Source organism: Canis aureus, chromosome 7 (genome assembly GCF_053574225.1).
Source record: "Canis aureus isolate CA01 chromosome 7, VMU_Caureus_v.1.0, whole genome shotgun sequence".
Classification (NCBI taxonomy): domain Eukaryota; kingdom Metazoa; phylum Chordata; class Mammalia; order Carnivora; family Canidae; genus Canis; species Canis aureus.
In genome coordinates, this window is record NC_135617.1 from 71,051,739 (window position 1) to 71,075,418 (window position 23,680).

Below are 23,680 nucleotides of genomic sequence, written 5' to 3' on the forward strand. Positions count from 1 at the left end.
TAAAGTCAGTCTAAGGAACTGTGCCCATAGTAAAGGATGATGAAAAGATATGAAAACTAAATGCAAGGCATGATCCTGAACCAAGAAAAAAAAAAATATTATAAAGGACATTGTGAGGCAATTGGCAAATTTGGTAGATTATAGTATTGCATCAAGTTTCCTGATTTTGGTAGTTGTACTGTGGTAATGTTAAACATGTTCTTGTTCTTTAGATATTCACATCCATGTGTTTATAAGTAAATTATAAGTAAAAGAATATCCTGTGTACTGCTTACTCTCAAATGGTTCAGAAAAAAAAAAAACACTGTATGTAGAGAAATAAATGATAAAGCAAATGTGATCATGATGCCTATTGGTGATTCTGAATGAAAACTACCCTGGAATTATATTCTTGCCCCTTTTCTGTGAGCTTGTTATTTCCAAATAAAAAGGTTTTTAAAAAGGAAGGTATCCCAGGCACACCAGGCTGCAGCCTTGGGCACTGCAGTGTTGGGGGCTATGCATGGCTTTTGATGACACCTCCTGTCACCCAGACTCTCAGCTTTAAGTGCTACTAGAGGAACTCAGTGTGTGACGGACGCCAAAACTATCCTGGGTTGACTCACAAAGGTAGGATGAGTCAAGGCAATGAATTTTCTTTTGTCATTTTATTTACTCCAATTTTTAAAAGGTTTTATTTATTTATTCATGACACACAGGAAGAAAGGGAGGCAGAGGGAGAGCTCAGGACCCCGGGATAGCAACCTGAGCCGAAGGCAGACAGTCAACTGATTGAGCCACCCAGGTGTCTCTATTTACTCCAATTTTGAAATCAAAATCTGGCGTTCCTGGGGCACCTGAGTGGCTCAGTTGGTTGAGCATCTGACTCTTGATTTAAGCTCAGGTCATGAACTCACAGTTGTGGAACCAAGCCCCTCATCAGGCTCTGCACTCAGCTGAGTCTGCTTGAGATTCTCTCTCCCTTGCCCTCTGCCCCTCCTACTGCTGGTGCTCTCTCACAGAACAAATAAAATCTTTAAAAAAATAAAAATAAAATACTGGCATTTCTTGCATCCTAGGGCTCTCTGTGGTGGAGGGAGGGAAGGGGAACATATCCAAATGTAGTGTTTTCTGTGGGTAATCCGGACTGCAGATTTTAGTACAGACAATGTTCATTTATCATTGATGATGTGGTTACATGTTCCCCAACAAAGGCAGGCCAAGATTTCCCCCAGAATCAGCCTAGTATCTTCCCCATTCCCCAAAGGAAGAAAACTAAGTTCCCAGCAAGGGCTAAGGTAAGGGCCAGAAGTACCCTGGGCTCCCTCTGCCAAGGTTAGTGATTTCAATGTACAGAAAGTCGCAGATTGTCCGAGCAGCCTGGATACGGACCTGGAGCAGAAGATGTCTCAGCACCCCTCACCTCTGTTTCCAGGTCCTGACCATCCCAGGGCAAGAGGCAGCCACCCTGCTATTCTCATCTCTAGAAAGGGAAGCCCACACAACAGAAGGGCTGGGGCTGAACCCAGAGCCCCCTCACTCCAAGCCCTGTGCTCCCCTCCTCTCACCTGCCCTACCACCACACAGTCCCATTCCTCCGGTCCCCAGGGGTTGTTGGGGACAGAAGGCCCCTCCCTCATCCCCCTCAATGTTCCTCCACTCCTCCCCCTCCCATCACTAGGGTGTCCAGGACATTGTGTGACTCAGGAAACAGCTCAGACGTGAGGCTTGCTTCAGGCAGAGGAGGAGGAAGGGGCTGTGGGAGCAGGGGAGGTAGCTCCTGCCCCAGTGAGGGCTCTGAGAGTCCTTTCCTGAGGAGGTGGGAGGGGATCTGGGTTTGGGGCAGGGGCTCTGGAATGCAGCCCCCTTCTCTGCTGCTGCTGTTGCTGTGTCACTCGGTTGTCAAGACCAGAGGTGAGGCAATGGGGTGGGAGAGTGAGGGGACCCACCTTCCTTAAGAGGGTGTCGGTGGGTTGGGGGCAGAGGGCCAAGCCTGGTGCTTTGAGGGGACACTGGATGGAGGAGAGTTTCACCCCCTTGCCCAATGCAGGGAGAGCAGACTCTGCCACCGGAGCTGCACAAACAGGCTTTGGGGCCTGAGCCAGGGGCGGTAACTGTCAGAGGAATGGCTAGGAGGGTGCCCGCTCCCAGAGAGAACCCAGCTGGGACAGGGGGCTCTTGAGATGGCGTTTAGGAGGTGAAGAGGGAAAAAACTGACCACCTGCTAGGGGAGGCGATGACAAGAAAGCAAGAGATGGAGACATGGGAAGGTCAAGGGCTCTAGGACCAAGTCCCTTTCCCGGTCCAGCTGTCCCCACCCCCGATGGCTCAATGCTGGGCTCTTCCGGGAGGAAATCCCTTCAACGTCTCAGCCATTCACCTTCCTGGAGTCCCCAGGGCCCCCTCCTGAGCCCTGTTGTCAGGGCTTCCGGGATGGAGTCTGAGGCTGGGCTTGGGAGGCCTGGGCTTGGGAGGCCAGAGGATAAACAGGAAAGGGGGTGGGGATTAATAGCGAAGAGGATCTAGAGGCCTGGGCCTGGGATTGGGGGGGCGGGGGGGTTGGCACTGGGGCAAGAGCACCACTTGGGGACCAGGAACAGAGGCAGTGGTCCGAGAGAGCACGCGTCCCGCTGCTACAGGCAGGTCCCTCCAGAGCACCCAGAGGGGGAAATGGGGAGCACAGTACTCCCCAGGCCCATCCCATCCTCATCTCCATCCCTAGTGCTGCCGTGTGGGGACTCCCCAGAACCCTGTGCCAATGGAGGCACCTGCCTGAGCCTATCTCAGGGACAAGGGACCTGCCAGTGAGTGTGCCTCCTGGGACTGGGAGACTGGAACGGGGAAGGAGAGCAGGGTGGAGGGGGGACTGGGAAGGAAGGAGAAAGAGAGGAAGTAAAGGCTCTGAGGGAGGTGGGAGAGAAGGCAAAGAGGGCCCAGTGAGTAAGCTGTCCTCTCTCCTCCCCTGCTCAGGTGTGCACCTGGCTTCCTGGGTGAGACTTGCCAGTTTCCCGACCCCTGCCAGGATGCCCAGCTCTGCCAGAATGGGGGCAGCTGCCAAGCCCTGCTTCCTGCCCTCCCAGGCTCCCCTGGCCTTCCCTCTCCCTTGGCCCCCAGCTTCTCCTGCACCTGCCCCTCTGGCTTCACCGGCCAGAGGTGCCAGACCCTGCTCAAGGACCCCTGTTCTTCCTTCTGTTCCAAAATGGGCCGCTGCCACATCCAGGCCTCAGGCCGCCCACAGTGCTCCTGCCTGCCTGGATGGACAGGTGAGCACTGAGGGGGAAGCGGGGTGGGGGGGGGGACAGGAGCAGCTGGCTGGGAAAGATAGAGCTGGAGTCTGAGATACAGGGAGCCCTTCTGAGGACAGAGGCTGTGCGAATCAAGAAGCTGACTCTTGCTGACGATTTACCTGAGACTGACATTCACCAGCATGGCTGCACCGATGGTTAAATGTTGAAGTCTTTCCAAACTTGTCCGTAAATGTCTCCTGCCATAGCCCCTTTTGGTGCACCACCCTGGCCTGTTTCCCTGGCCCCTCCGTCCAGCAGCCAGAGGGTGTTAACATACCCAGCACAAGGTGGGGGAGGGGAACCTCCAGGATTCTGCATTATGGTCATCTGGATGGTCTCTATTCTGAGGAGTGGGAGCCCAGAGCAGCACCTGGATAGATGTGCTGGTGGGAAGTGTAATGAGGGTGGAAGGGCTCTGACCCAGAGAGAGGAATGGGTGTCAATCCTGGGAAGAAGGGTGCAGCCCTGGGGCAAGGATGTGGGGAGAGTGGGGGGGGTGGCAGGAGCAGGGTATGCTAGCCTGAGGAAGTAGGCAGGGGTGCAGAACAGCCAAGGGCCTCAGGAGAGGAAGGCTCCTCTGACCTACCAGGACGGAGGGGACTGGACAGGGCAGTGAAGGCCACATGGGTAGGGAAGTGCTCTGTGAGCAGTGGACTAGAAGGGAGCTCCTCAAACTTGCTGAGGCACAGCAATTACCTGGAAAGCCCTAAACATACTGATGTCCACATCCCAGAGAGGCTGATTTAGTGGGTCTGGGCTGTGCCCAGGCATGGAGACTTTTTAACTGTCCAGGTAATTCTGAGGACTTGGGGGTGAGAGACCAGGCTGTGTGACAAGAAGGATCACAGTGGCAACTTGCCCAGCCCTGTGCTTGGAGCAGGGGTTCTGGGAGCCCTTCCCCAGGTCTGGGTGCCAGCTCACCATGGATGAGACCTGTGCCCTTGCACTAACTCTCTACGTCCTTGGTTGTCAGCTGATGTCCACACTTCATAAGGTCATTGAGAGGAGGAAAGAGAGCGATGCTCAGGAGGCACTGACATAGCTCAGTGCCAGGGGCCACCACCGCCATTGCCACTGGTGCAAACGGCTGAGAGGTGCGGCTCCTTATCACTATCTGGAACCCTGTAGCCACCTAAAGATTAGGGAACCCAGACAAGAGAGGCCAGACAACCGTCTGAGGGTGCAGAGCCTTGTGGCACAGCAGTGCTAAGTCTCCTGCCTGCAGTGGCCGGGTGCTTTTCACCTCCCCACCAAGGAAAGGTCCCCACTAGAAGGACCCAGATTTGCTCAGGTAGGGCCAATCTGCCATATCCCCACCATCAACGACACGTTCTATTTTCCAGAATGGCAAATCCGAGGCGAGGGGTGGTGAAGCAGGGCAAGGCAGGTATGGGAGGAAATGGAAGGAAACATGAAAATCAGACACAGAGATAATCCAGAGTGAGAGCTGAGTTATCTCAGATGAGCTGGGTTTTGTGCAGAACTACAGGCAGCCCCCTCTGCCCTCTGCCTCAGGTGAGCAGTGCCAGCTTCAGGACTTCTGCTCAGCCAACCCCTGCATCAATGGAGGAGTGTGTCTGGCCACACACCCCCAGATCCAGTGCCTCTGCCCACCTGGCTTCGAGGGCCATGCCTGCGAACACGATATCAACGAGTGTTTCCTGGACCCGGGACCCTGCCCCAAGGGCACTTCCTGCCATAACACCCTGGGATCTTTCTGGTGTCACTGCCCTACTGGGCGGGAGGGTCCGCACTGTGAGCTTCAGCCAGGACCCTGCCCCCCTAGTGGCTGTCCCAATGGGGGCACCTGTCAGCTGGTTCCAGGGAGAGATTCCACTTTCCATCTCTGCCTCTGCCCCCAAGGTGTGTCCTCACCTGCAGCCTCTCTCTCTGGGTAGGGAGGTTCCCTTCCCTCAGCTAATCTCATGACCCCATCAGGTCTCACAGGCCTAGGCTGTGAGGTGAACCCAGATGACTGTGCTGGGCACGAGTGTCAGAATGGGGGCACTTGCCAGGATGGGCTGAGCACCTACACCTGCCGCTGCCCAGAGGCCTGGACAGGTGAGTCGTGCAAGCCAGGCCCATGGCACCTGCGGCCCAGATGGTCAGCCCCGGCCTCCCCTCCTCACAGGACTCCCAGCTCCAGCCTTTGTCCCCTTCCTACCCTGCCCCCCGCAGGTTGGGACTGCTCTGAAGATGTGGACGAATGTGAGACCCAGGGTCCCCTTCACTGCAGAAACGGGGGTACCTGCCAGAACTCGGCTGGCAGCTTCCATTGCGTGTGTGTGAGTGGCTGGGGAGGCACAGGCTGTGAAGAGAACCTGGATGACTGTGCTGCTGCCACCTGTGCCCCAGGATCCACCTGCATTGACCGCGTGGGCTCCTTCTCCTGCCTCTGCCCACCTGGCCGCACAGGTGTGCCAGAGGGCGTGGGAGTTGGCGGTAGAGATGACGAGCGCGAGAGGCACCAGCAGGGCAGCTGGGGCAGCTGCGGCCCCGAGAGCCTCACGCCCACCCTGCCCTCCAGGACTCCTGTGCCACATGGAGGACATGTGCCTGAGCCAGCCGTGCCACGGGGAAGCCCAGTGCAGCACCAACCCCCTGACAGGCTCCACACTCTGCCTTTGTCAACCTGGCTACTCAGGGCCCACCTGCCACCAGGACCTGGATGAGTGTCAGATGGGTGAGGCATCCCCGCATCAGATCCTCTCTGAGCCCCCCAAGCAGCCTCTGCAAATTGTCTTTCAAACAAAAAATATAACCATCTCTCTTCTGATTTTGTCCGGATCTGGCATCTCTTCCCTGCACGGTCTTCACAGCAGTGCTCAGCCCTCCAGGTCCCAGTTAGTTCATCTCTGTCTTAAAGACACTGGCTCTTTCTCTGATTTGCTCTCCCCTGCCACACTCTGGCCCTCATGCCTTCCCTGGCAGTCTGACCTCTTTGCCCTTCCACTGGGGGCTCCTGTGGATTCCTGACTCTTCTCTCCTCCCAGCCCAGCAAGGCCCCAGTCCCTGTGAACACGGCGGCTCTTGCCTCAACACCCCCGGCTCCTTCAACTGCCTCTGTCCCCCTGGCTACACGGGCTCCCGCTGTGAGGCTGATCACAATGAGTGCCTGTCCCAGCCCTGCCACCCCGGCAGCACCTGCCTGGACCTACTCGCCACCTTCCACTGTCTCTGCCCACCAGGTACTAGATGCAGGGGGCCTTGGGTAGAGGACACAGGGGACTCATCCTGAACCCACGAGACATGACCCCTGCAGAACACAAACGGCCCCAGACCAGTTGGGGTCAGTTACCAAAGAATGCTTCTCATCTCCCTGCCCCAGATAAAATCTCCAGGAAACCTATGGTTCCTAGGAGAAGGGCTGCCACAGATGATAATGAGCTTGTGCACTGCTCAAGTCTGGGGGTGAGGGGGAAGCATTCATTTCATGGTCACGTAAAGTGCACAGCCTGGTCCGCTGTAGACAGAAGGTGGTCGAGAAAGGGCAGCACGGCAGCAGCCTCTGCTCATGCCAACTCAGAATGTCCCTCCTAATCAGAGGAACTCTCCCCTGTAGTAATTGAGTAGACCCTTAAAATCCCAAAGCCTATATGCTTCAATTTGGTGCAAGAGGAAAAATAAATGCCACAAGGCTGCACCTACCTCCAAGCTAGTTCTTTTTTTTTTTTTTTTTTTTAAGATTTTATTTATGGGCAGCCTGGGTGGCTCAGCAGTTTAGCGCCGCCTTCAGCCCAGAACATGATCCTGGAGACCCAGGATCAAGTCCCGCATTGGGTTCCCTGCATGGAGCCTGCTTCTTCCTCTGCCTGTGTCTCTGCCTCGCTCTCTGTGTGTCTCTCAAGAATAAATAAATGAGCCTGGGTGGCTAAGCAGTTTAGCACCGCCTTCAGCCCAGAGCATTATAGAATCCTGGAAGTAGGAACTATATACAATTTATCCTTTTTAATTTTATTCATTCATGAGAGACACACAGAGAGAGAAGCAGAGACATAGGCAGAGGCAGAAGCAGGCTCCATGCAGGGAGCCCAATGTGGGGACTCAATCTCGGGGCTCCAGGATCACACCCTGGGTCAAAGGTAGACGCTCAACTGCTGAGCCTCTCAGGTGTCCCTCCAAGCTGGTTCTAAGAGGGAAAAAGTTCTCCCCAGGGACACAGAGACAGAGCCAATATCAGGAAGCTGAATGAAACCAGAAAAATACTAGCTTACTTAGTGCCAGGTACCACCTAAGCATCTTCCATGCATTTTGTCATCTCTGCAACAATCCTATGAGGTCAGCATTGTAGCTGTGCCCATTTTACAAATGAAGGAACTGAGGCACAGGGAGATTAAGTGAGCTGTCCAGCTAGTAAGCAACGGGGCAAGGATTCAAGCCCAGGGCTTCCATAGATTTAGCCACTACACAAAACAGCCTTCCTCAATTGAGCAGCATCCAGAGTAAAAAGTGGAGAAAACTGCCCAGCAATCCAAGGGCCAGGGATAGTTACCAAGATGCCCCAGGCAAGAAGTGGGAGGCAGCTGAGGTCTAGAGGCCGAGCCAGTTTCAGGTCAGGGTGAGAATGATACCAGGACAAGCCCAAAGATGCAGGACAGATCTGGGACCAACCAGCTTCCCAAATGCCTGCTCAGGAAGAACAAGGGGCTTGGCTCCCCTTCGAGCAGATACCCATTTGTCTCATTTGTGCCATGAGGACCTCCAGGCTCATTAGCCCCACCGGATGAGCCCACCTTCTGTGCAGCAAACGGCCCCCAAAGGTACCTCCTTGCGGCTCCCACAGGCCCCAGCAGGTGCTGTGCTCCCTGAGCCTTTATATCTGAAGAAGGCAGAGCCTCACACAGCAGGGTAGCAGGACTGCGGGCTCATCTCCCCAGCCCGCAGTCAGAGAGCACCCTGGGAGGGGCTGCCTGACAGGGCACATGCTGGTTCTAGAACCCAGGCCTCCTTGGCAGAAGGGGTGAGCGGCCCAGTCAGGCCAACCCAGCTGAGCCTTAGCCCACACCACACCTCCATGTCCTCAGGCCTAGAAGGGCAGTTCTGTGAGGTGGAGACTGACGAGTGTGCCTCTGCTCCGTGCCTGAACCAGGCTGACTGCCACGACGGGCTCAACAGCTTCCTCTGTGTCTGCCTGCCCGGTGAGTGCATATTTACCTAAACCACCCTTTCTGGCCCTCCTCCAGAGTCCTCAGTAGGCTCTCCCTGTTCCTAGGGATCCTGGGCTGGTCTTGGCACTGGTCACCCTGGATACAGCGAACACTGCCCCAGGCCTTCCTTCTCAGCTTCATCAGATCCCTCTGTTCCCTGCTATGATGATAATGGATGTTCCTTGATTATTTACTCCATTACTATTTACACTTGGTTGTGTACTTTTCAGGCATTCCCTCGTTTAAACCTTTCAATGACACCATAAGATAGGTTGCATTATTCCCCTTTTACAGAGGGAACTGGAGCCTAGAGAGCTTGAGTAGCTTGCTCAAAGTCACACAGCTGGCAGGTGGCTGAGCATCATCCTGCTGGCATCTCCAGGTGTCTCCTCTGGGAAGCCTTCCAGGTTCACTCTGTTGAGGGGAAGGGCCAGGACTTGCATTTATGCTTTTGATACAATGTATTTTCAGCATTGACACAAATATCCAGTTATGCTTTATTTATGTGAAGAACAAAGCCACCAAGTTATGCTCTGTTAATGTTCTGAAACCCAAATCACTACTTGAGAAGCCCCCAATTGGTGCCTTCACTATATAATGAAACATGTAGACGAACCCCCAAACCAAGCCATTGGAAACAAGATTCTCTCCATTGCAATTTGTAGCAATGTTATTTCCATATATGTAAATGGAAGGCTAAAGATCAGTATTGACTCTAAATTTCTTGTTTGAATCCATGAAATCATACCTATATAGCTCAGTCACAACTATTTGTAACAAACTCCCTAATAACTCTAGAGAAAGTCGGAAGGGAGGGAGGAAGGAAGGGAGGGAGGGAGGGAGACAACTTTGCAATCTCTCCCCACTTGCTTCCTGCCCCACCAGGATTCACAGGCTCCCAGTGTGAGGAAGACATCAATGAGTGTGCAAGCTCTCCCTGTGCCAATGGGGGTCAGTGCCAGGACCAGCCTGGATCTTTCCATTGCGAGTGTCTCCCAGGTAAACCAGAGCTCACACACTGGAGGGGAGAGTGGGGGCAAAGGGCAGACCTGCATGCAGCCCTCTGACTATCCTGCTGCGCCATAGGCTTTGAAGGCCCACACTGTCAGGCAGAGGTGGACGAGTGCCTGAGTGGCCCCTGCCCCACTGGAGCCAGCTGCCTGGATCTCCCCGGAGCCTTCTCTTGCCTCTGCCCCTCTGGCTTCACAGGTCAGCAGGGGAGGCGTTAGAAAGGACTGGCAGGATAGTTGAGCCCATTTGGGGTGGAGCAGAGGCTATTGCTGGGCATTTGAGGGTTGGGATGTGAGAAGAAAATGAGACTGGAACTCCTCCAAGTTATGCAACCTGAGTGCTGACAGCAGGTGTCATTGGTAGAACCCAAACTGGGCCAAACAGGAATGGTGTGATCCAGGGTTCAGAAACTGGAAGCCATCTGTGCACTTACTTAGCAAGAACGTATTAATATCCTATGCCCCACACAGATATAAGCAGAGTAAGAAAGCTGCTCTCAACTGGCTTTAAATATAGTGCAGAGAGACCAAGAAGTCTCTTCTGGGCAATGGCCCAGAGGTGCTCTGAGAGAGGACTGCATAGGATTCAATAGGAGCACAAAGGACCAGCCAACCAGACTAGAGATGAGAAAGCTTCATGGAGGAGGTGATGGCTAAGCTGAGTCTTCAAGAATGGGTAGGAGTTTGTCAAAATAGAATGACTGCATGTTTTAGCTGCAGGTAACTGATGCACAAAGGTGTGGACGGAAGAAAAGCACATCCCCACTTAAGGAACCACAGAACGTCCTGAGTTTAGGGTGCAACAGAGTGAAACTGAGGAGCACGGCAGTTGTAGGAAAATCGTGTCATGCAGGGCCCTGTGTGTCATTCTGAGGAAGTTAGCCTGAGGTAGCAGGGAACCACTGAAGCACAGGTTCATGGGGAGTAAGCAAGTCATATGTAAGAAGTGGCTTTGGTCCCATTGAGGATATGGAGGGACTCTGTTTTCTCTTTGACCCATCTCCACCCCAGGTCATCTCTGTGAGGTTCCCCTGTGTGCTCCCAGCCTGTGCCAACCCAAGCAAAAATGCCAGGACAAGGCCCACTGCCTCTGCCCTGATGGAAGCCCTGGGTGTGCCCCCATTGAGGACAACTGCACCTGCCACCATGGACATTGCCAGAGGTAACCTTCCAGCCCCTCCTCATTTTTACTGTCCTCTGGGTCCTCCTCAGTTAGGGCAGGAGAAGACAGACAGTGAGGGGCAAGCTGGTGGGAAATGACCAAGAGGGAAGAGGAAGGAGATGGCAAAGTGCTGAGGTCACAGCCAACATGAAGGCGCAACTAGTGAGTGCTATCCCATGGAGGAGGGAGTTCATAAATCACGGGAGAAACAGAGGGGTAGGCGGTGAGAGCAGAAAGAAAAGCACCAAATCCCAGGGCCAACTCAACATCCATTAGACAAACACTGGGCACCTGCTATGTGTGGATACTTTTCAAGGCACTGGGGGAACCACACATAACAAAAGAGACAACATGTCTGTTCTCATGGAGCTTTCATTCTAATGAGGAAAGACAGACAATAAACAAGTTATGAGAGACATATGTACATGTTCACATGTATATTATGGAAGGGGGACAATGCTGAGTGCAGAGCCAATGAAGAAAGGAGCCAGAGTGTCAGGGCTAAAAAACAAGAGGTCTTAGGGGGCTGACCAATGGGGAGGGGATAGAGAAAAACACTAGAAGAAAAAACTCTCCCCTTTCTCTTTATGACCAGATCCTCATGTGTGTGTGATGTGGGCTGGACAGGACCAGCATGTGAAGCAGAGCTGGGAGGCTGCATCTCCGTGCCCTGTGCCCATGGGGGGACCTGCCATCCCCAGCCCTCTGGCTACAACTGCACCTGCCCCCCAGGCCACACAGGTGAGGCCCTCCCTAAACCACAGGCATTCTGGGCTGGCTACTCTCTAACCAAGAGCAGTAAAGACATGTGTCCAAGGACTCTGGGTCTTGGTCACCACCAAGGAGAATGGAACAGAGACTGCAGGGAATGCAGGTGATGTGCAGAAGGTGGTGAGAAAAGAGGTTGGATGGGGGAGAACAGGGATGGGGATGAGGAAAAGGAAGGAGAGGGAGGTAGAAGAAGACAAGAGAGAAGAGGGTTCCCTTTCTCAGAACCTCCTCATTTCCTACAGGCCCTACCTGCAGCGAGGAGGTGACAGCTTGTCACTCAGGGCCCTGTCTCAACGGTGGCTCCTGTAGCCCCAGCCCTAGGGGCTATTCCTGCACCTGCCCTCCAAGCCACACTGGGCCCCGCTGTCAGACCAGCACTGACCACTGTGCCTCTGGTGAGTGCCTGCTGTGTCCTTCAGCTGGGCCACAGAGGAGAGAGGAATTGGTCAGGGTGTGTCTATGCTATAAGAAAAACACTTAATTGAGCACCATTATGGGATGCTCTTTTGATGGGGCCAGCAGGGAGGGCATGTACGTCCTGTGTGTGGTGTGACTGAGGTCACAGGCCAGGTTACGGGCAAGGAACCCAACCCCTCACAGCCTCCTCTCTCCAGCCCCGTGCCTCAATGGGGGTACCTGTGTGAACAGGCCTGGCACCTCCTCCTGCCTCTGTGCTGCGGGCTTCCAGGGCCCCCACTGTGAGGAAAGGACCCGTCCCAGCTGCGCAGACAAGTGAGCAAAGACCCCTAGAGGAAGATTGGCCTTGGCCCCTTGGCCCCTTGGCCTCCATGCCTCTCCATCTCCTCTGGAGAGGCTGCCTCACATTCCATACCCCACATCCTTTCACACTGCCTCCCTTCCTGGCTCCCCATCTCACCATCACGTTACATTCCCTCCCCTTTGATGGCCTGGACTTCCTCCCACTGTGCTCTGTGTCTGTCTTGTTCCAGCCCCTGTAGGAACAGGGCAACCTGCCAAGATGGCCCTCAGGGTCCCCACTGTCTCTGCTCCCCTGGCTACACGGGAGGCACCTGCCAGGTGAGGAGGGGCACTAAGCCAAGTGTGCTGAGGAGGGTGGTGGCTGGAGGGCTCTAGTGGAGGGTCTCCAGGACTAGAAGACAGAACTGGGAGCTTGGAAGGATGTGGGAGTGGAGGTCCAGCTTGAGGTTTGCAAGGAATAGGAGGAACAAAAGAATCTCTGATCCCAGAGACTGTTCTGGGATGTGGGCATCAAAGAAAACCAGGGTGGGGTAGGGGGGCTATCACCTGGCCCCAGACCATTCAGGAGAGAGTCTGAGAGCTTAGGATTTTGAGAAGCTGGTAGAAGACCATCCCTGGGCCTCAAAACATAATATTCAGCTCTGTCTCATGCTCCTTCCCAAACCTCAGACTCTGATGGATTTATGTGCCCAGAAGCCCTGTCCACACAATTCCTACTGCCTCCAGACTGGGCCCTCCTTCCAGTGCCTGTGCCTCCAAGGATGGACCGGGCCTCTCTGCAACCTTCCACTGTCCTTCTGTCAGAAGGCTGCTCTGAGCCAAGGTACTAACCCAAGGACCAAGTGGGGAGCAAACAAAGAGAGAAGGGTGTCCCCCTCTACCTGAGCCCTAAAGGCATCCACACACAACACTTGGCCAAAACAACCAACTAAGACTCAAAGTAACACAGAACAAACACTATTAGTGATTCTACAGCTCAACCCTCAGGGCAGCCTAACACAACTCAACACAACTCTAGCAACACCAACCAGTTTAGCCAATAAGACTCCAGTTGAAACAACCACAGGGGGATCCCTGGGTGGCGCAGCGGTTTGGCGCCTGCCTTTGGCCCAGGGCGCGATCCTGGAGACCCGGGATCGAGTCCCACGTCGGGCTCCCGGTGCACGGAGCCTGCTTCTCCCTCTGCCTGTGCCTCTGCCTCTCTCTCTCTCTCTCTCTCTGTCTGTCTCTCTGTGACTATCATAAATAAATTAAAAAAAAAAAAAAGAAACAACCACAGGGACACAACTCAATGAGAAGCAACTGAACTCTGTCACTATCATCATAACTCAACCAGAGTGGATCATACTTAATAACCCAATGGCCCTCAACTCAACAGCTGCTCCCCACTCACTCTGATGTTATGTCAACTCCCCTTGTGAAAGAATACCTCCCTCAACCAAATGAGGCTGACCATGAGCAGAACTCAGGAAGGAGCCTCCTGTGGGGTGAGGGGATGGGAATCATAGCAAGAGAACATCAGAGGATGTAAATTCAGGGGACAGACCCAAGTCATTAGTTAAACCCCCACCTGAAGTTTCCTTTGAGTTCCTTCTTGCTTGAGACTTGTTTTAAACCAAGGATATGGGTGCTTATGATGATCTAATAAGCTTAACAAGAGATCCTCTCTCTCCATTCTGGCAGAACAAGCAGGAGGGGGATCTTGATATTATAACTTCTTAGCACCAGGAGTTACTGAGGGCTCAGGCTTCAAGTAGCCTCCACCCACCCCAAGAATGTTCGCGATCTCCAAGAGCCTCTCAGCTCAGGGTCTGTGGCCCCTGAGAACCTTTCCACTCAACTGAGCCTTTTCCATCCCTCTTTGCCTTTCTCCTCAGGCACAGCAGCTTCTTCCCTGTGCCAGAACGGAGGTCTCTGCATTGACAGTGGCTCCTCCTATTTCTGCCACTGCCCTCCTGGATTCCAAGGCAGTACCTGCCAGGACAGGGTAAACCCATGTGAGTCCAGACCCTGCCAACATGGGGCCACCTGCATAGCCCAGCCCAATGGGTATCTCTGCCAGGTAAGCAGGTCTTGAGAAGAACAACGGGGAGGGGTGACCGGGGGGACCAGCTGTGGGAAAAGTACCTGGGCCGGGCAGTGATATAGTCATCTCCTTTCCTTTCTTTACCCCACACATCCAACCTACCACCAGCCCATGCCCTTTGCCTCCTAAATCTTTCACCACTCTGTCTTTCCTCCTTCACCCTTTGTCCCACTGCTCCATCCGGCTTTGTTTCATACCACCTGGGCACCCTGAGGATTACGTCAGTAATCCTTCACCCTGAGGATTACTGTCCCCAGCTCCATATTTGTCGGCCTGTAGGCTCAGCCTTTACTCTGTTACCAGGGTGCTCTGTTGAAAATTTTAAGTTGACCTGTCACTCCCTTCAGTGGCTGCCCACCTCTCTAACCCTGAAGTTCAAAACCCACGTGACCCAGCCTTGCCCACCTCTCAGGTCTCATCTCGCCCCACCCCCACCCTCCTTCTCTCTGCTCCAGCTGCTACTGGCTTCCCTACACACCCCATCTACTGGCTCTTCCAGCCCTTCCCCATACCTCTTCCATTGGATGGTGCCCAAGAGGTGCCTTCCTCAGGAGAATGTCCCTAGCTTCTCTCCAGACTGGGTTTGGGCTTCTCTTTGGTGGTTCTGGTCACTGAGCAACAGAGGCAAAGCTAGGATTCAAGTCTGAGTAGCCTGATACCTATACTCAGGACCCCAACTTTGGGATTAAGCATCTGACTCTTGATTTCAGCTCCAGTCATGATCCCAGGGTCATGAGATGGAGCCCTGAGCCAGGCTCCTGGCTGGGCTTGAAGCCTGCTTGGGATCCTCTCTCTCCCTCTCCCACTGTGTCTCCCCCATAACCTCTATCTCAAAAAAAAAAAAAAAAAAAAAAGAAAGAAAAAAAACCCTGACTCTGGATAAAAAAAGCCTGATGCAGATCCCCTAAGCATTCTCTTTAACTTTTCAATTTTATTTTTTAACTTTTTATCATGAGCATTTTCAAACATATACAAAAGAAGGGTACTAATTAGTAGTAAACACCCCTGTGCCCAATACTCAGCTTTATCTCCCCTTTCCTGAGACTCCTTCCCTCAGACATCCCCAAAACACCCCGCTCGCCTGCTTCTCCCAACCCTTTGGCCACTCCTTGGATTCTCCATAATTCCCATTTTCTTCACTTTTCTGAAGCTTTCCTGGTAGTGTGTCTCACACACTCTCTTTGCTCTTGCAAGAACTCAGCACATGGTACAGACCTCATCAATGACCCTCCCCCCTGGCAGAGTGGTATAAAACAAACCCAGAAGGCTTCAGGGTACTGGTTAGGAAGTCACAGACTTGTGCTGCATCCCAGCTCTGCCACCGACCAGACTTGTGCAAGTCACTCAGTCTTTCCAGGAATCAGTCAACTTTTCTGTAAAGTGAGAATCAAATGAGATAAGACACATGCAGGGTTTGGGGGAGAGTTTCATGAGGTTGTGTATGAGAATCATATAATACATGCTAGTGGTCTCTTGCCTCTGGCTGATTGAGAGCAGGGAGGAGTTCTAAATTTCTTCATATCCCTAGTGCCTACAACAGAGCCTGGCACAAAGCAGGCATTCAATAAATGCTTCCAAATTAATCAGTAAAGCCTGAAAGAACCTGGCGGAGGTGTGGCTAGGGGAGGGAGGTCTTACCAAAAATTACCTCAGTGGCAATGTGTCATAGGATGCTTTGGGGCTGCTGGAGGGGTTAAGTTGCATGCTACTGAATGTGTATCATGGAGTTGAGATGGAAGGGTTAGCTACACAGGGCTGTGACAGATGGTGAGTTGAATGATGTTTTGAACTGGAAGGTGGGGACGGGACACAGGGCAAAGGATCTTGAGCTAGGTCCCCCGTAGTGTTGGGACGGCCCAAATGACTAGTTCCCTGTCTGACCCTCTTTGCCGGCAGTGTGCCCCAGGCTACAATGGACAGAACTGCTCAAAGGAATCCAACGCTTGTCAGTCCCAGCCCTGTCACAACCATGGGACCTGCACCCCCAAACCTGGAGGCTACTATTGCACCTGCCCTCCAGGCTTTGTGGGGCTGCGCTGTGAGGGAGACGTAGATGAGTGTCTGGACCGGCCTTGCCACCCCACAGGCACTGCAGCCTGCCATTCTCTGGCCAATGCCTTCTACTGCCAGTGTCTGCCTGGATACACAGGTGAGGCCTGGGAGGGTGTGCGCAGGCACTTTTGTGGCACAGCTGAGCTCACAATCCCCACCTAGTCATTGTGTCCATCCCCCTGCCTCTAAACCCCACCCCAGAGAACATGCCCCAGGATCCCTCTACCTGTGCAGGTTAATGCTGGGTCAACTCCCAGGAATGAGCTAGGAAGGAAGCACTGACCAAAGCAGTGTGTGAGGTCTAATCCCACCCCACCACAGGCCAGTGGTGTGAAGTGGAGACAGACCCCTGCCAAAGCCAGCCCTGCTCCCATGGAGGGTCCTGTGAGACCACAGCAGGACCACCCCTGGGTTTCACCTGCCACTGCCCCCAGGTGAGTGTCTACAAAGCTGTCTTCTCTTTTGCCCCTAACACTGATGCCAGGTGAGAATGCCTGAGCTGGGATCCTAGAGGTGAGCCCAGGGAGCACTGGAGTGGGAATTACCCATGAAAGCTAGCCCCTGTTCATGGTGGTGAGTGACTCTTCAGATGCAGTTGAGGGAGAAAGCAGGATCAAGTGGTAGCATGAATGGAATTTTCAGAAATCATAAGCACTGCCTAAGGAAAGGCCCCAAAGTCAGGCTGGATGACAATGAATAAGGTCTTTCACCTCTGTGTGTATGTGTGTGTTTATGGACCTCGGATGCATGACACACTAACATCATTGGTGTGTTCATGTCCTTCTTCATATTATCCTTACAACATAACACCTATAAACGTAACCTAATTACAACAGTAACAGTAACTCATGCGTACTTCTGTGTTCCTCCATCCTGTTCTACTTCCAGAGAGAGAAAACGTATATAACACTGTGTCCAAGGATTAAGAGAATCTCAGTTTAATTACTACTGCTCTGTAAGGGCTCAGTCTCCCAAGTTGTTGCACACAGCTATGGCTCACCCATTTTCACCACTGTGTAGTATGTCCTTGTGTGAAAATACTACGGACCATGGTTTCAACATATATAAAGTGATGAATCTGATGCTCTCTGAGGCCCCTTCCAGATATGAGACTCTAGGACCCTCTGAATTATCTTAACCCTTTGCAGGGGCGAGACAGGGGATGAAGAATACAAGGAGCTTCCCCAACATCTCTCTCCTCTCCACAGGGTTTTGAGGGCCCCACCTGCAGCCACAGAGCCCCCTCCTGTGGCTTCCATCACTGCCACCATGGTGGCCTGTGTCTGCCCTCCCCTAAACCTGGCTTCCCACCCCGCTGCGCCTGCCTCGATGGCTACGGGGGCCCTGACTGCCTGAACCCACCGGCTCCTCATGGCTGTGGCCCTCCTTCTCCATGCCTACACAATGGCAGTTGCTCAGAGATCCCTGGGCTGGGGCCCCCAGGCTTCCGATGTTCCTGCCCTCCCAGCTCTCCAGGGCCCCAGTGCCAGAGGCCCGGAGCAAGGGGATGTGAGGGCAGAGGTGGAGATGGGGCCTGTGACGCTGGCTGCAGCGGCCCTGGAGGAAACTGGGATGGGGGAGACTGCTCCCTGGGGGTCCCGGACCCCTGGAAAGGCTGCCCCTCCCACTCCCGATGCTGGCTCCTCTTCCGGGATGGGCAGTGCCACCCACAGTGTGACTCTGCAGAGTGTTTGTTTGATGGCTATGACTGTGAGACTCCTCCAGCCTGCACGTGAGCCTGAAACCCTGACTTGGGGTTGGGGGTGGGTGGAGGGCAGGGGGAGGCAGGGGGAAGAACACAGATGCCTCTGGGTCTCAGTGTGAACACAGCCTCAAGCTCTGGGGAGTTTCTACCCAAATAACCGTTGCTCAATAGGGGTATAAGACACTAGGGTCCAGCCCTGGGGAATAGGGCAGCATCAATATTTAACATGGGGACCAGGAAGAAGGGCATTGCCTCTGTCCAAGCTCCTCTCTGAAGGTTGTGGGAGCTCTGAGCTCAAGCCTCTCTCTCTAAGCCCAGGTGCCACGGAGCATCTCCCCTAGCAAACAGCACCCCTGAGGGAGAAGGGTCTTGGTCTCTCCTTCAGGGAGATAAGAAAGCTTGGGAAGGCAGGGAGAGGCAACAGTCTTCGGAGACAAAGGTGTCACAGACATTAGAGTGACTAGACTATCTGCCACCCAGGGCCTGCCTAAGCCCATTGCTCGAGAGCTTTCCCCATTTAGCAACCAGTGCCCTAGAGGCAGTGTAATATATCAGGCAGCTCTCTGGAATGAGGAAGGGAGTCAGGTTCCTTTGGGGATTCTGAGTCCCCCTCTCCTCACCCCACAGTCCAGCCTATGACCAGTACTGCCACGATCACTTCCACAACGGACACTGCGAGAAAGGCTGCAACACCGCGGAATGTGGCTGGGATGGGGGTGACTGCAGGCCTAAAGATGGGGGTTCGGAATGGGGGCCCTCCCTGGCCCTGCTGGTGGTCCTGAGCCCCCCAGCCCTGGACCAGCAGCTGCTGGCCCTGGCCCGAGTGCTATCCCTGACTCTGAGAGTGGGGCTCTGGGTAAGGAAGGATAGTGATGGCAAAGACATGGTGTATCCCTATCCTGGGGCCCAGGCCGAAGAGGAGCTGGGAGGAACCCCGGACCCTTCACATCAGGAAAGAGTAACCCCTCAAACACAGCCTGTAGGCAAGGAGACAGACTCTCTCAGCACTGGGTAAGGAGGCCGGGCAGAGGGATGGGGCGGACATTAGTTTTTTAACGGGTGGAAGGAAGGGAGCCAGGGACCAACACAGGGGTCTCTGAGGCACCTCCCCCACAGGTTTGTGGTGGTGATGGGTGTGGATTTGTCCCGCTGTGGCCCTGACCACCCTGCATCCCGCTGTCCCTGGGATCCTGGGCTCCTGCTCCGCTTCCTTGCCGCAATGGCTGCGGTGGGGACCCTGGAGCACCTGCTGCCAGGACCCCTGCTGGCTGCCCATCCTCGTGCTGGCACGGGTAGGTGACCCCCACACACACTTCCCCTTACTCTGCTCCCAGACCCACTTTCATGGCAGAACCAGCAATGGAGGCCAAATGACACAGGACTGTAGGGACCCCAAATATTCTGTGTGGAGACTGACCCCCGGAACCTCTCATTCTTCCAATTGTATCTCCTCGTGGCCCATCTGCTCTTCAATATCCTTCCTTATTTCCCTAAGTACTTAACCTTTATCATCTGGTCTATCCTCTACTAAATCCAATCATCCCTCTGATGGAGGGTTTGATGAACCGCTCACAGTACATAGAAGAATCCTAACCCATTTAGCACTTACTACATGCCAGGCTTTGCTCTAATTATCAACTCATTTAATCCTCCTGACAATGCCATGAGGCAGGTACTATTATTATTACCACCTTACAGATGAGGAAACTGATGAAAGAAGTCACTGCACTTGCCCAAAGGTCTCACAGTAGTACCCAGACTCCCCAGAAATGGTCTCTCTTTTGTGACTATGTCTCTCCCACCAGTACCACCCACCAACCAGCTTCCCTGGCCTTTGCTGTGCTCACCAGTGGCCGGGGTGATTCTCCTGGCCCTTGGGGCTCTTCTCGTCCTTCAACTCATCCGGAGGCGGCGCAGAGAGCACGGGGCCCTCTGGCTGCCCCCGGGGTTCATTCGAAGGCCTCGAACGCAGCCAGGTCCCCGCAGACGCCGGCCTCCCCTGGGTGAAGACAGCATCCGCCTCAAGTAAGAGTGAGGAGGAAAAGGGCTCGGGGAGGGGACTCTTCCCTGTGGAGATATTTATCATCAGAAGTTGATGGCAGAGGAAGGAGACAGAGGAAGGCAGGCTGCTGGAAATCCTGGGGACCCTGAAGGTCCTCTAGCCAAACACCCTCTTCCAGAGCCCTGAAGCCAGAGGCAGAAGTTGATGAGGATGGAGTGGTGATGTGCTCAGGCCCTGAGGAAGGAGAGGAGGTGAGCCTGCTGAAAACACTGGGGCAGAAATGATCCTGAGGTGACGGCAGAGTTGAAGGGACAAGTCACCTTCCTTCACTGATCCTTGTTCTGATCCCTAAGGCTGAAGAAATGGCCTCACCCTCCAAGTGCCAGCTCTGGCCTCTGAGCAGTGACTGTCAGGAGCTCCCCCAGGCAGCCATGCTGACTCCTCCCCAGGAATCAGAGATGGATGTCCCTGACGTGGACACCCGTGGACCTGGTATGTGAGCCAACCCAGACCAAGCAAAGGAAAGCTCCCTTTGACTCTTTTAGAATCACAAAGCCTTTTGATATTAGAACTGAGAAAACCAAAATTAGGGTTACTGCCTTAGAATAGTGACACTCAAAGTGTGGTCCCAGGACAGACGAATGAGCATCACCAGGGAAATTGTTAGAAATATAAATTCTCAGGCTCCACTCCAGAGCTACCGGCTCAGAAATCTGAGATACTGGGGAATTCATGTTTTCACCAGCTCCCCAGGTAAGTCTGATACAGACTCAAGGATGGGAACCACTGCCTTGGAATGTTAAAGAATTAAGGCCTACTGGTCCTTTTACAGACAAGGAAACCGAAGCACAAAGTCAAAAAAAGTCATTTGACTGAAGCCACACAAAAGCAAGAGCCAGAGCTGGGCTTCCTGACACCTGGGGCTGATACTCCCTGAGCCTCCATGTTCTCCTCCTTCCCCAGTTATGTCCTTTTGATTGACTTGTCTCCCATTCCTCATGTCTCCCACCCACAGATGGGGTGACACCCCTGATGTCAGCAGTTTGCTGTGGGGAAGTGGAGTCCAGGACCTTCCAGGGGGCATGGTTGGGAAGCCCTGAGCCCTGGGAACCTCTGTTGGGTGGAGGGGCCTGTCCCCAGGCTCACACTGTGGGCACTGGGGAGACCCCCCTGCACCTGGCTGCCCGATTCTCCCGGCCAACCGCTGCCCGCCGCCTCCTTGAGGCTGGAGCCAACCCCAACCAGCCAGACAGAGCAGGGCGCACCCCTCTTCACACCGCTGTGGCTGCTGATGCTCAGGAGGTTTGCCAGGTCAGTGCACCCTGGGGCCGCTACAGGGAAACTGGTAAGTAAAGCTGGGCAAAAGCATCCCCTAAGGTTTGTCAGAGAGGAAGATGATGTGAGATTGGGCGTCTGAAAGAGAAACAACAGATGGCTGAGTATGGATTTGGAGTGGCGGGCCTGAGCTAGCAGTCCAGGACACGCCGGAATCACTGGCCCTCTCTGGACCCCCAGCTCCTACTCCGCAGCAGACAGACTGCGGTGGATGCACGGACAGAGGACGGGACCACAGCCCTGATGCTGGCCGCCAGGCTGGCGGTGGAGGACCTGGTTGAAGAACTGATTGCAGCGCAAGCAGATGTGGGGGCCAGAGATAAATGGGGTACGGATCTGGAGAGGGTGGTGGTGTGCTCTGGAAAAGTGGCACAGGTGGGGTGTAAGATGCACAAAAGGAAGCCCCCGAGGGACCCACTGGAGACTGGGGGCTTCCCTCTCACCTAGCTTTTGGGTGGTAGGGGCCCCTTCCCCTCCCTCCTAGCCTCAGGCAGAGGAAGGAGCGTCCGTGGGGGGAGGGGTCTGGCGGGGAGGTCTCCGGTCCTGCCCAGCCCAGAACAATGTCCCATTGTCCCTCCCGCGCGCGGGGGACGTCACTAGGCTTCCTGCCGGCCGGCGGTCACCCGGTCACCCGGGCAACGCTTCCGCCTTTGAGGCCGCCCCGAGGCCCAAAACCGGAGTCCGTGGGAAACAGACACGCAGGCGTCTGGTCCCCGGGCTCGGGCTGACAGTCCCCCACGTCGTCCCCCAGGAAAAACCGCGCTGCACTGGGCCGCCGCCGTCAACAACGCCCGGGCCGCCCGCTGCCTCCTGCAGGCCGGAGCCGACAAGGACGCCCAGGACGGCAGGGTCAGAGCGGGACGGGGTCCCCACAAGAGCAACAAGCCAGGGCGAGGGAGCGCGGAGAGCGCGGAGGGGGCGGGGCGGGGCGGGGCGGGGCGACCGGGGCGACCGGGGCGCGGGGAGCCGGGAGCGCCTGCGCGGTGGGTGCGCCCTCGCCCCGCCCCTGGCCTCGCCCCGACCGCCCCGCCCCCCGCTGTTCCCGCGCCGCAGGAGCAGACGCCGCTGTTCCTGGCCGCCCGTGAAGGCGCGGTGGAGGCCGCCCGGCTGCTGCTGGGGCGGGGAGCGGCCCGAGGACTGAGGGACCAGGCGGGGCTCACGCCCGCGGACGTCGCCCGTCAGCGCAACCACTGGGACCTGCTGGCGCTGCTGGAGGGGGCGGGGCCGCTGGAGGCGCGGGCCCGCGGGGTCGGCCCCGGCCGCCCCCGCCCCCCGCCCCCGCCCCCGGGCCGCGTCGGGAAGCTCGCCCCCGCGCGCGGGTGGGGCCGTGCCGCGCGGCCGGACGCTGTCGGCGGGGCCGGGCCCGCGAGGGGGCCACACCCCGTCCGCCGCCGGGGCCGCCCGTGGGGGCGGGGCCTCCCCTCGCGGCAGGCGCCCGTCGAGAGGAGGGGCGGCGGGCGGCGCGTCTCCCGGGGCCCGCAGGCTTCCTGCAGGCATGCGCGGGCCTCGGCCCCACACCGGGGTCGCGCGAGGAAGATCCGGGGTCGCGGCCGGGGGCGGGGGTGTGGCCTCGGCTGACGACTGGCCCTGCGATTGGGTGACCCTGGGAGCCCGCGGCCCCACCTCCAACGCCTCCTTGCCGATCCCGCCTCCTTGCCTCACTCCGTCGCCGGAGCGGGGATCCCCTCGACTTGCTTGGGGACCCCCAACCCACGAAGTAATGCCTTTAAGCACGGGAGGCGAGGGTCAAAAATAGGACACTACGAGGCCGGGACTCTAAAAGTGAACATCCATGATAGGACAGTCTGGAAGGACTCCAGATTTCTAAGATCCTGGAACCCCAAAAGTGAAGGGTCCTATGATCTCCCTCCCCAAATGAGTGTACGCCCACGCATTCTCTTCACACGGAAAAGGTATAGCCCTGGAAAAGGGGCTTAGGGTGCTGAAGGAAGAGGGCCCAGCCTTCTCCCAGAAAATAAGGGTGAGGGGCTACCGAAGGGTGGAGTGGGATTGGGGAATTACCTCTGAACTGGAACCAATAACTCCAGACATATAAGATGTAAGACAGTCTTTCCTGTATATGGTACCCAACGGAAGTCTCTATTACCCATTACCCCCAGCACCCACAAACGGCTAACAAATATTTATTGAGTGCCCACTGTATGCCAGGCACTGTGTAGGTGCTGAAGTGGGGGGCCAAAGGCCACTCCAGCTGATGACTCCTTGCACTCTCTCCACTTCCCTCTTCAACAAACCATCACAGGGATGAAGCACCACTCTTCTCATCACCTCTATCACTATTTAAAAACCTCAGATCTGTCACCCCATAATAAAGCTTATCTGAAATGTTAACTTTTTTTTTTTTTTTTAAGAGTGGGATGGGAAAAAATATGGGAATGGCGACATAGTGTTTTCAGAATTTTG

At 55.1% G+C, this 23,680-nt stretch overlaps 2 protein-coding genes across 2 annotated transcripts in view; one reads left to right on the forward strand and one right to left on the reverse strand.

Annotated features, from left to right (window-relative positions):
- The window catches only part of LOC144317734 (butyrophilin subfamily 1 member A1-like), a 59,533-nt gene extending 37,365 nt beyond the window's left edge, over nucleotides 1-22,168 (reverse strand). The window contains exons 1-4 of the mRNA XM_077904556.1: nucleotides 21,700-22,168; nucleotides 19,767-19,918; nucleotides 15,422-15,535; nucleotides 14,675-14,773 (exon numbers count right to left, since the gene is read on the reverse strand). The gene's annotated coding sequence lies outside the window, so the exon portion shown is untranslated. The remainder of the gene's footprint in view (nucleotides 1-14,674; nucleotides 14,774-15,421; nucleotides 15,536-19,766; nucleotides 19,919-21,699) is intronic.
- Nucleotides 1,688-23,608, forward strand: NOTCH4 (notch receptor 4). The gene is given in 31 exon segments (XM_077904553.1): nucleotides 1,688-1,893; nucleotides 2,702-2,783; nucleotides 2,950-3,242; nucleotides 4,782-5,129; nucleotides 5,205-5,327; nucleotides 5,445-5,681; nucleotides 5,794-5,949; nucleotides 6,260-6,454; nucleotides 8,291-8,404; nucleotides 9,299-9,412; nucleotides 9,500-9,622; nucleotides 10,435-10,585; nucleotides 11,181-11,326; nucleotides 11,599-11,751; nucleotides 11,971-12,088; nucleotides 12,307-12,394; nucleotides 12,746-12,899; nucleotides 13,954-14,138; nucleotides 16,059-16,311; nucleotides 16,536-16,648; nucleotides 17,423-17,946; nucleotides 18,547-18,930; nucleotides 19,036-19,211; nucleotides 19,725-19,944; nucleotides 20,100-20,172; nucleotides 20,275-20,413; nucleotides 20,937-21,232; nucleotides 21,437-21,584; nucleotides 22,008-22,105; nucleotides 22,310-22,518; nucleotides 22,520-23,608. Coding segments are annotated over 31 exon segments (5,964 nt in total). The 5' UTR covers nucleotides 1,688-1,835; the 3' UTR covers nucleotides 23,013-23,608.
- Nucleotides 23,609-23,680: the final 72 nt, after the last annotated feature.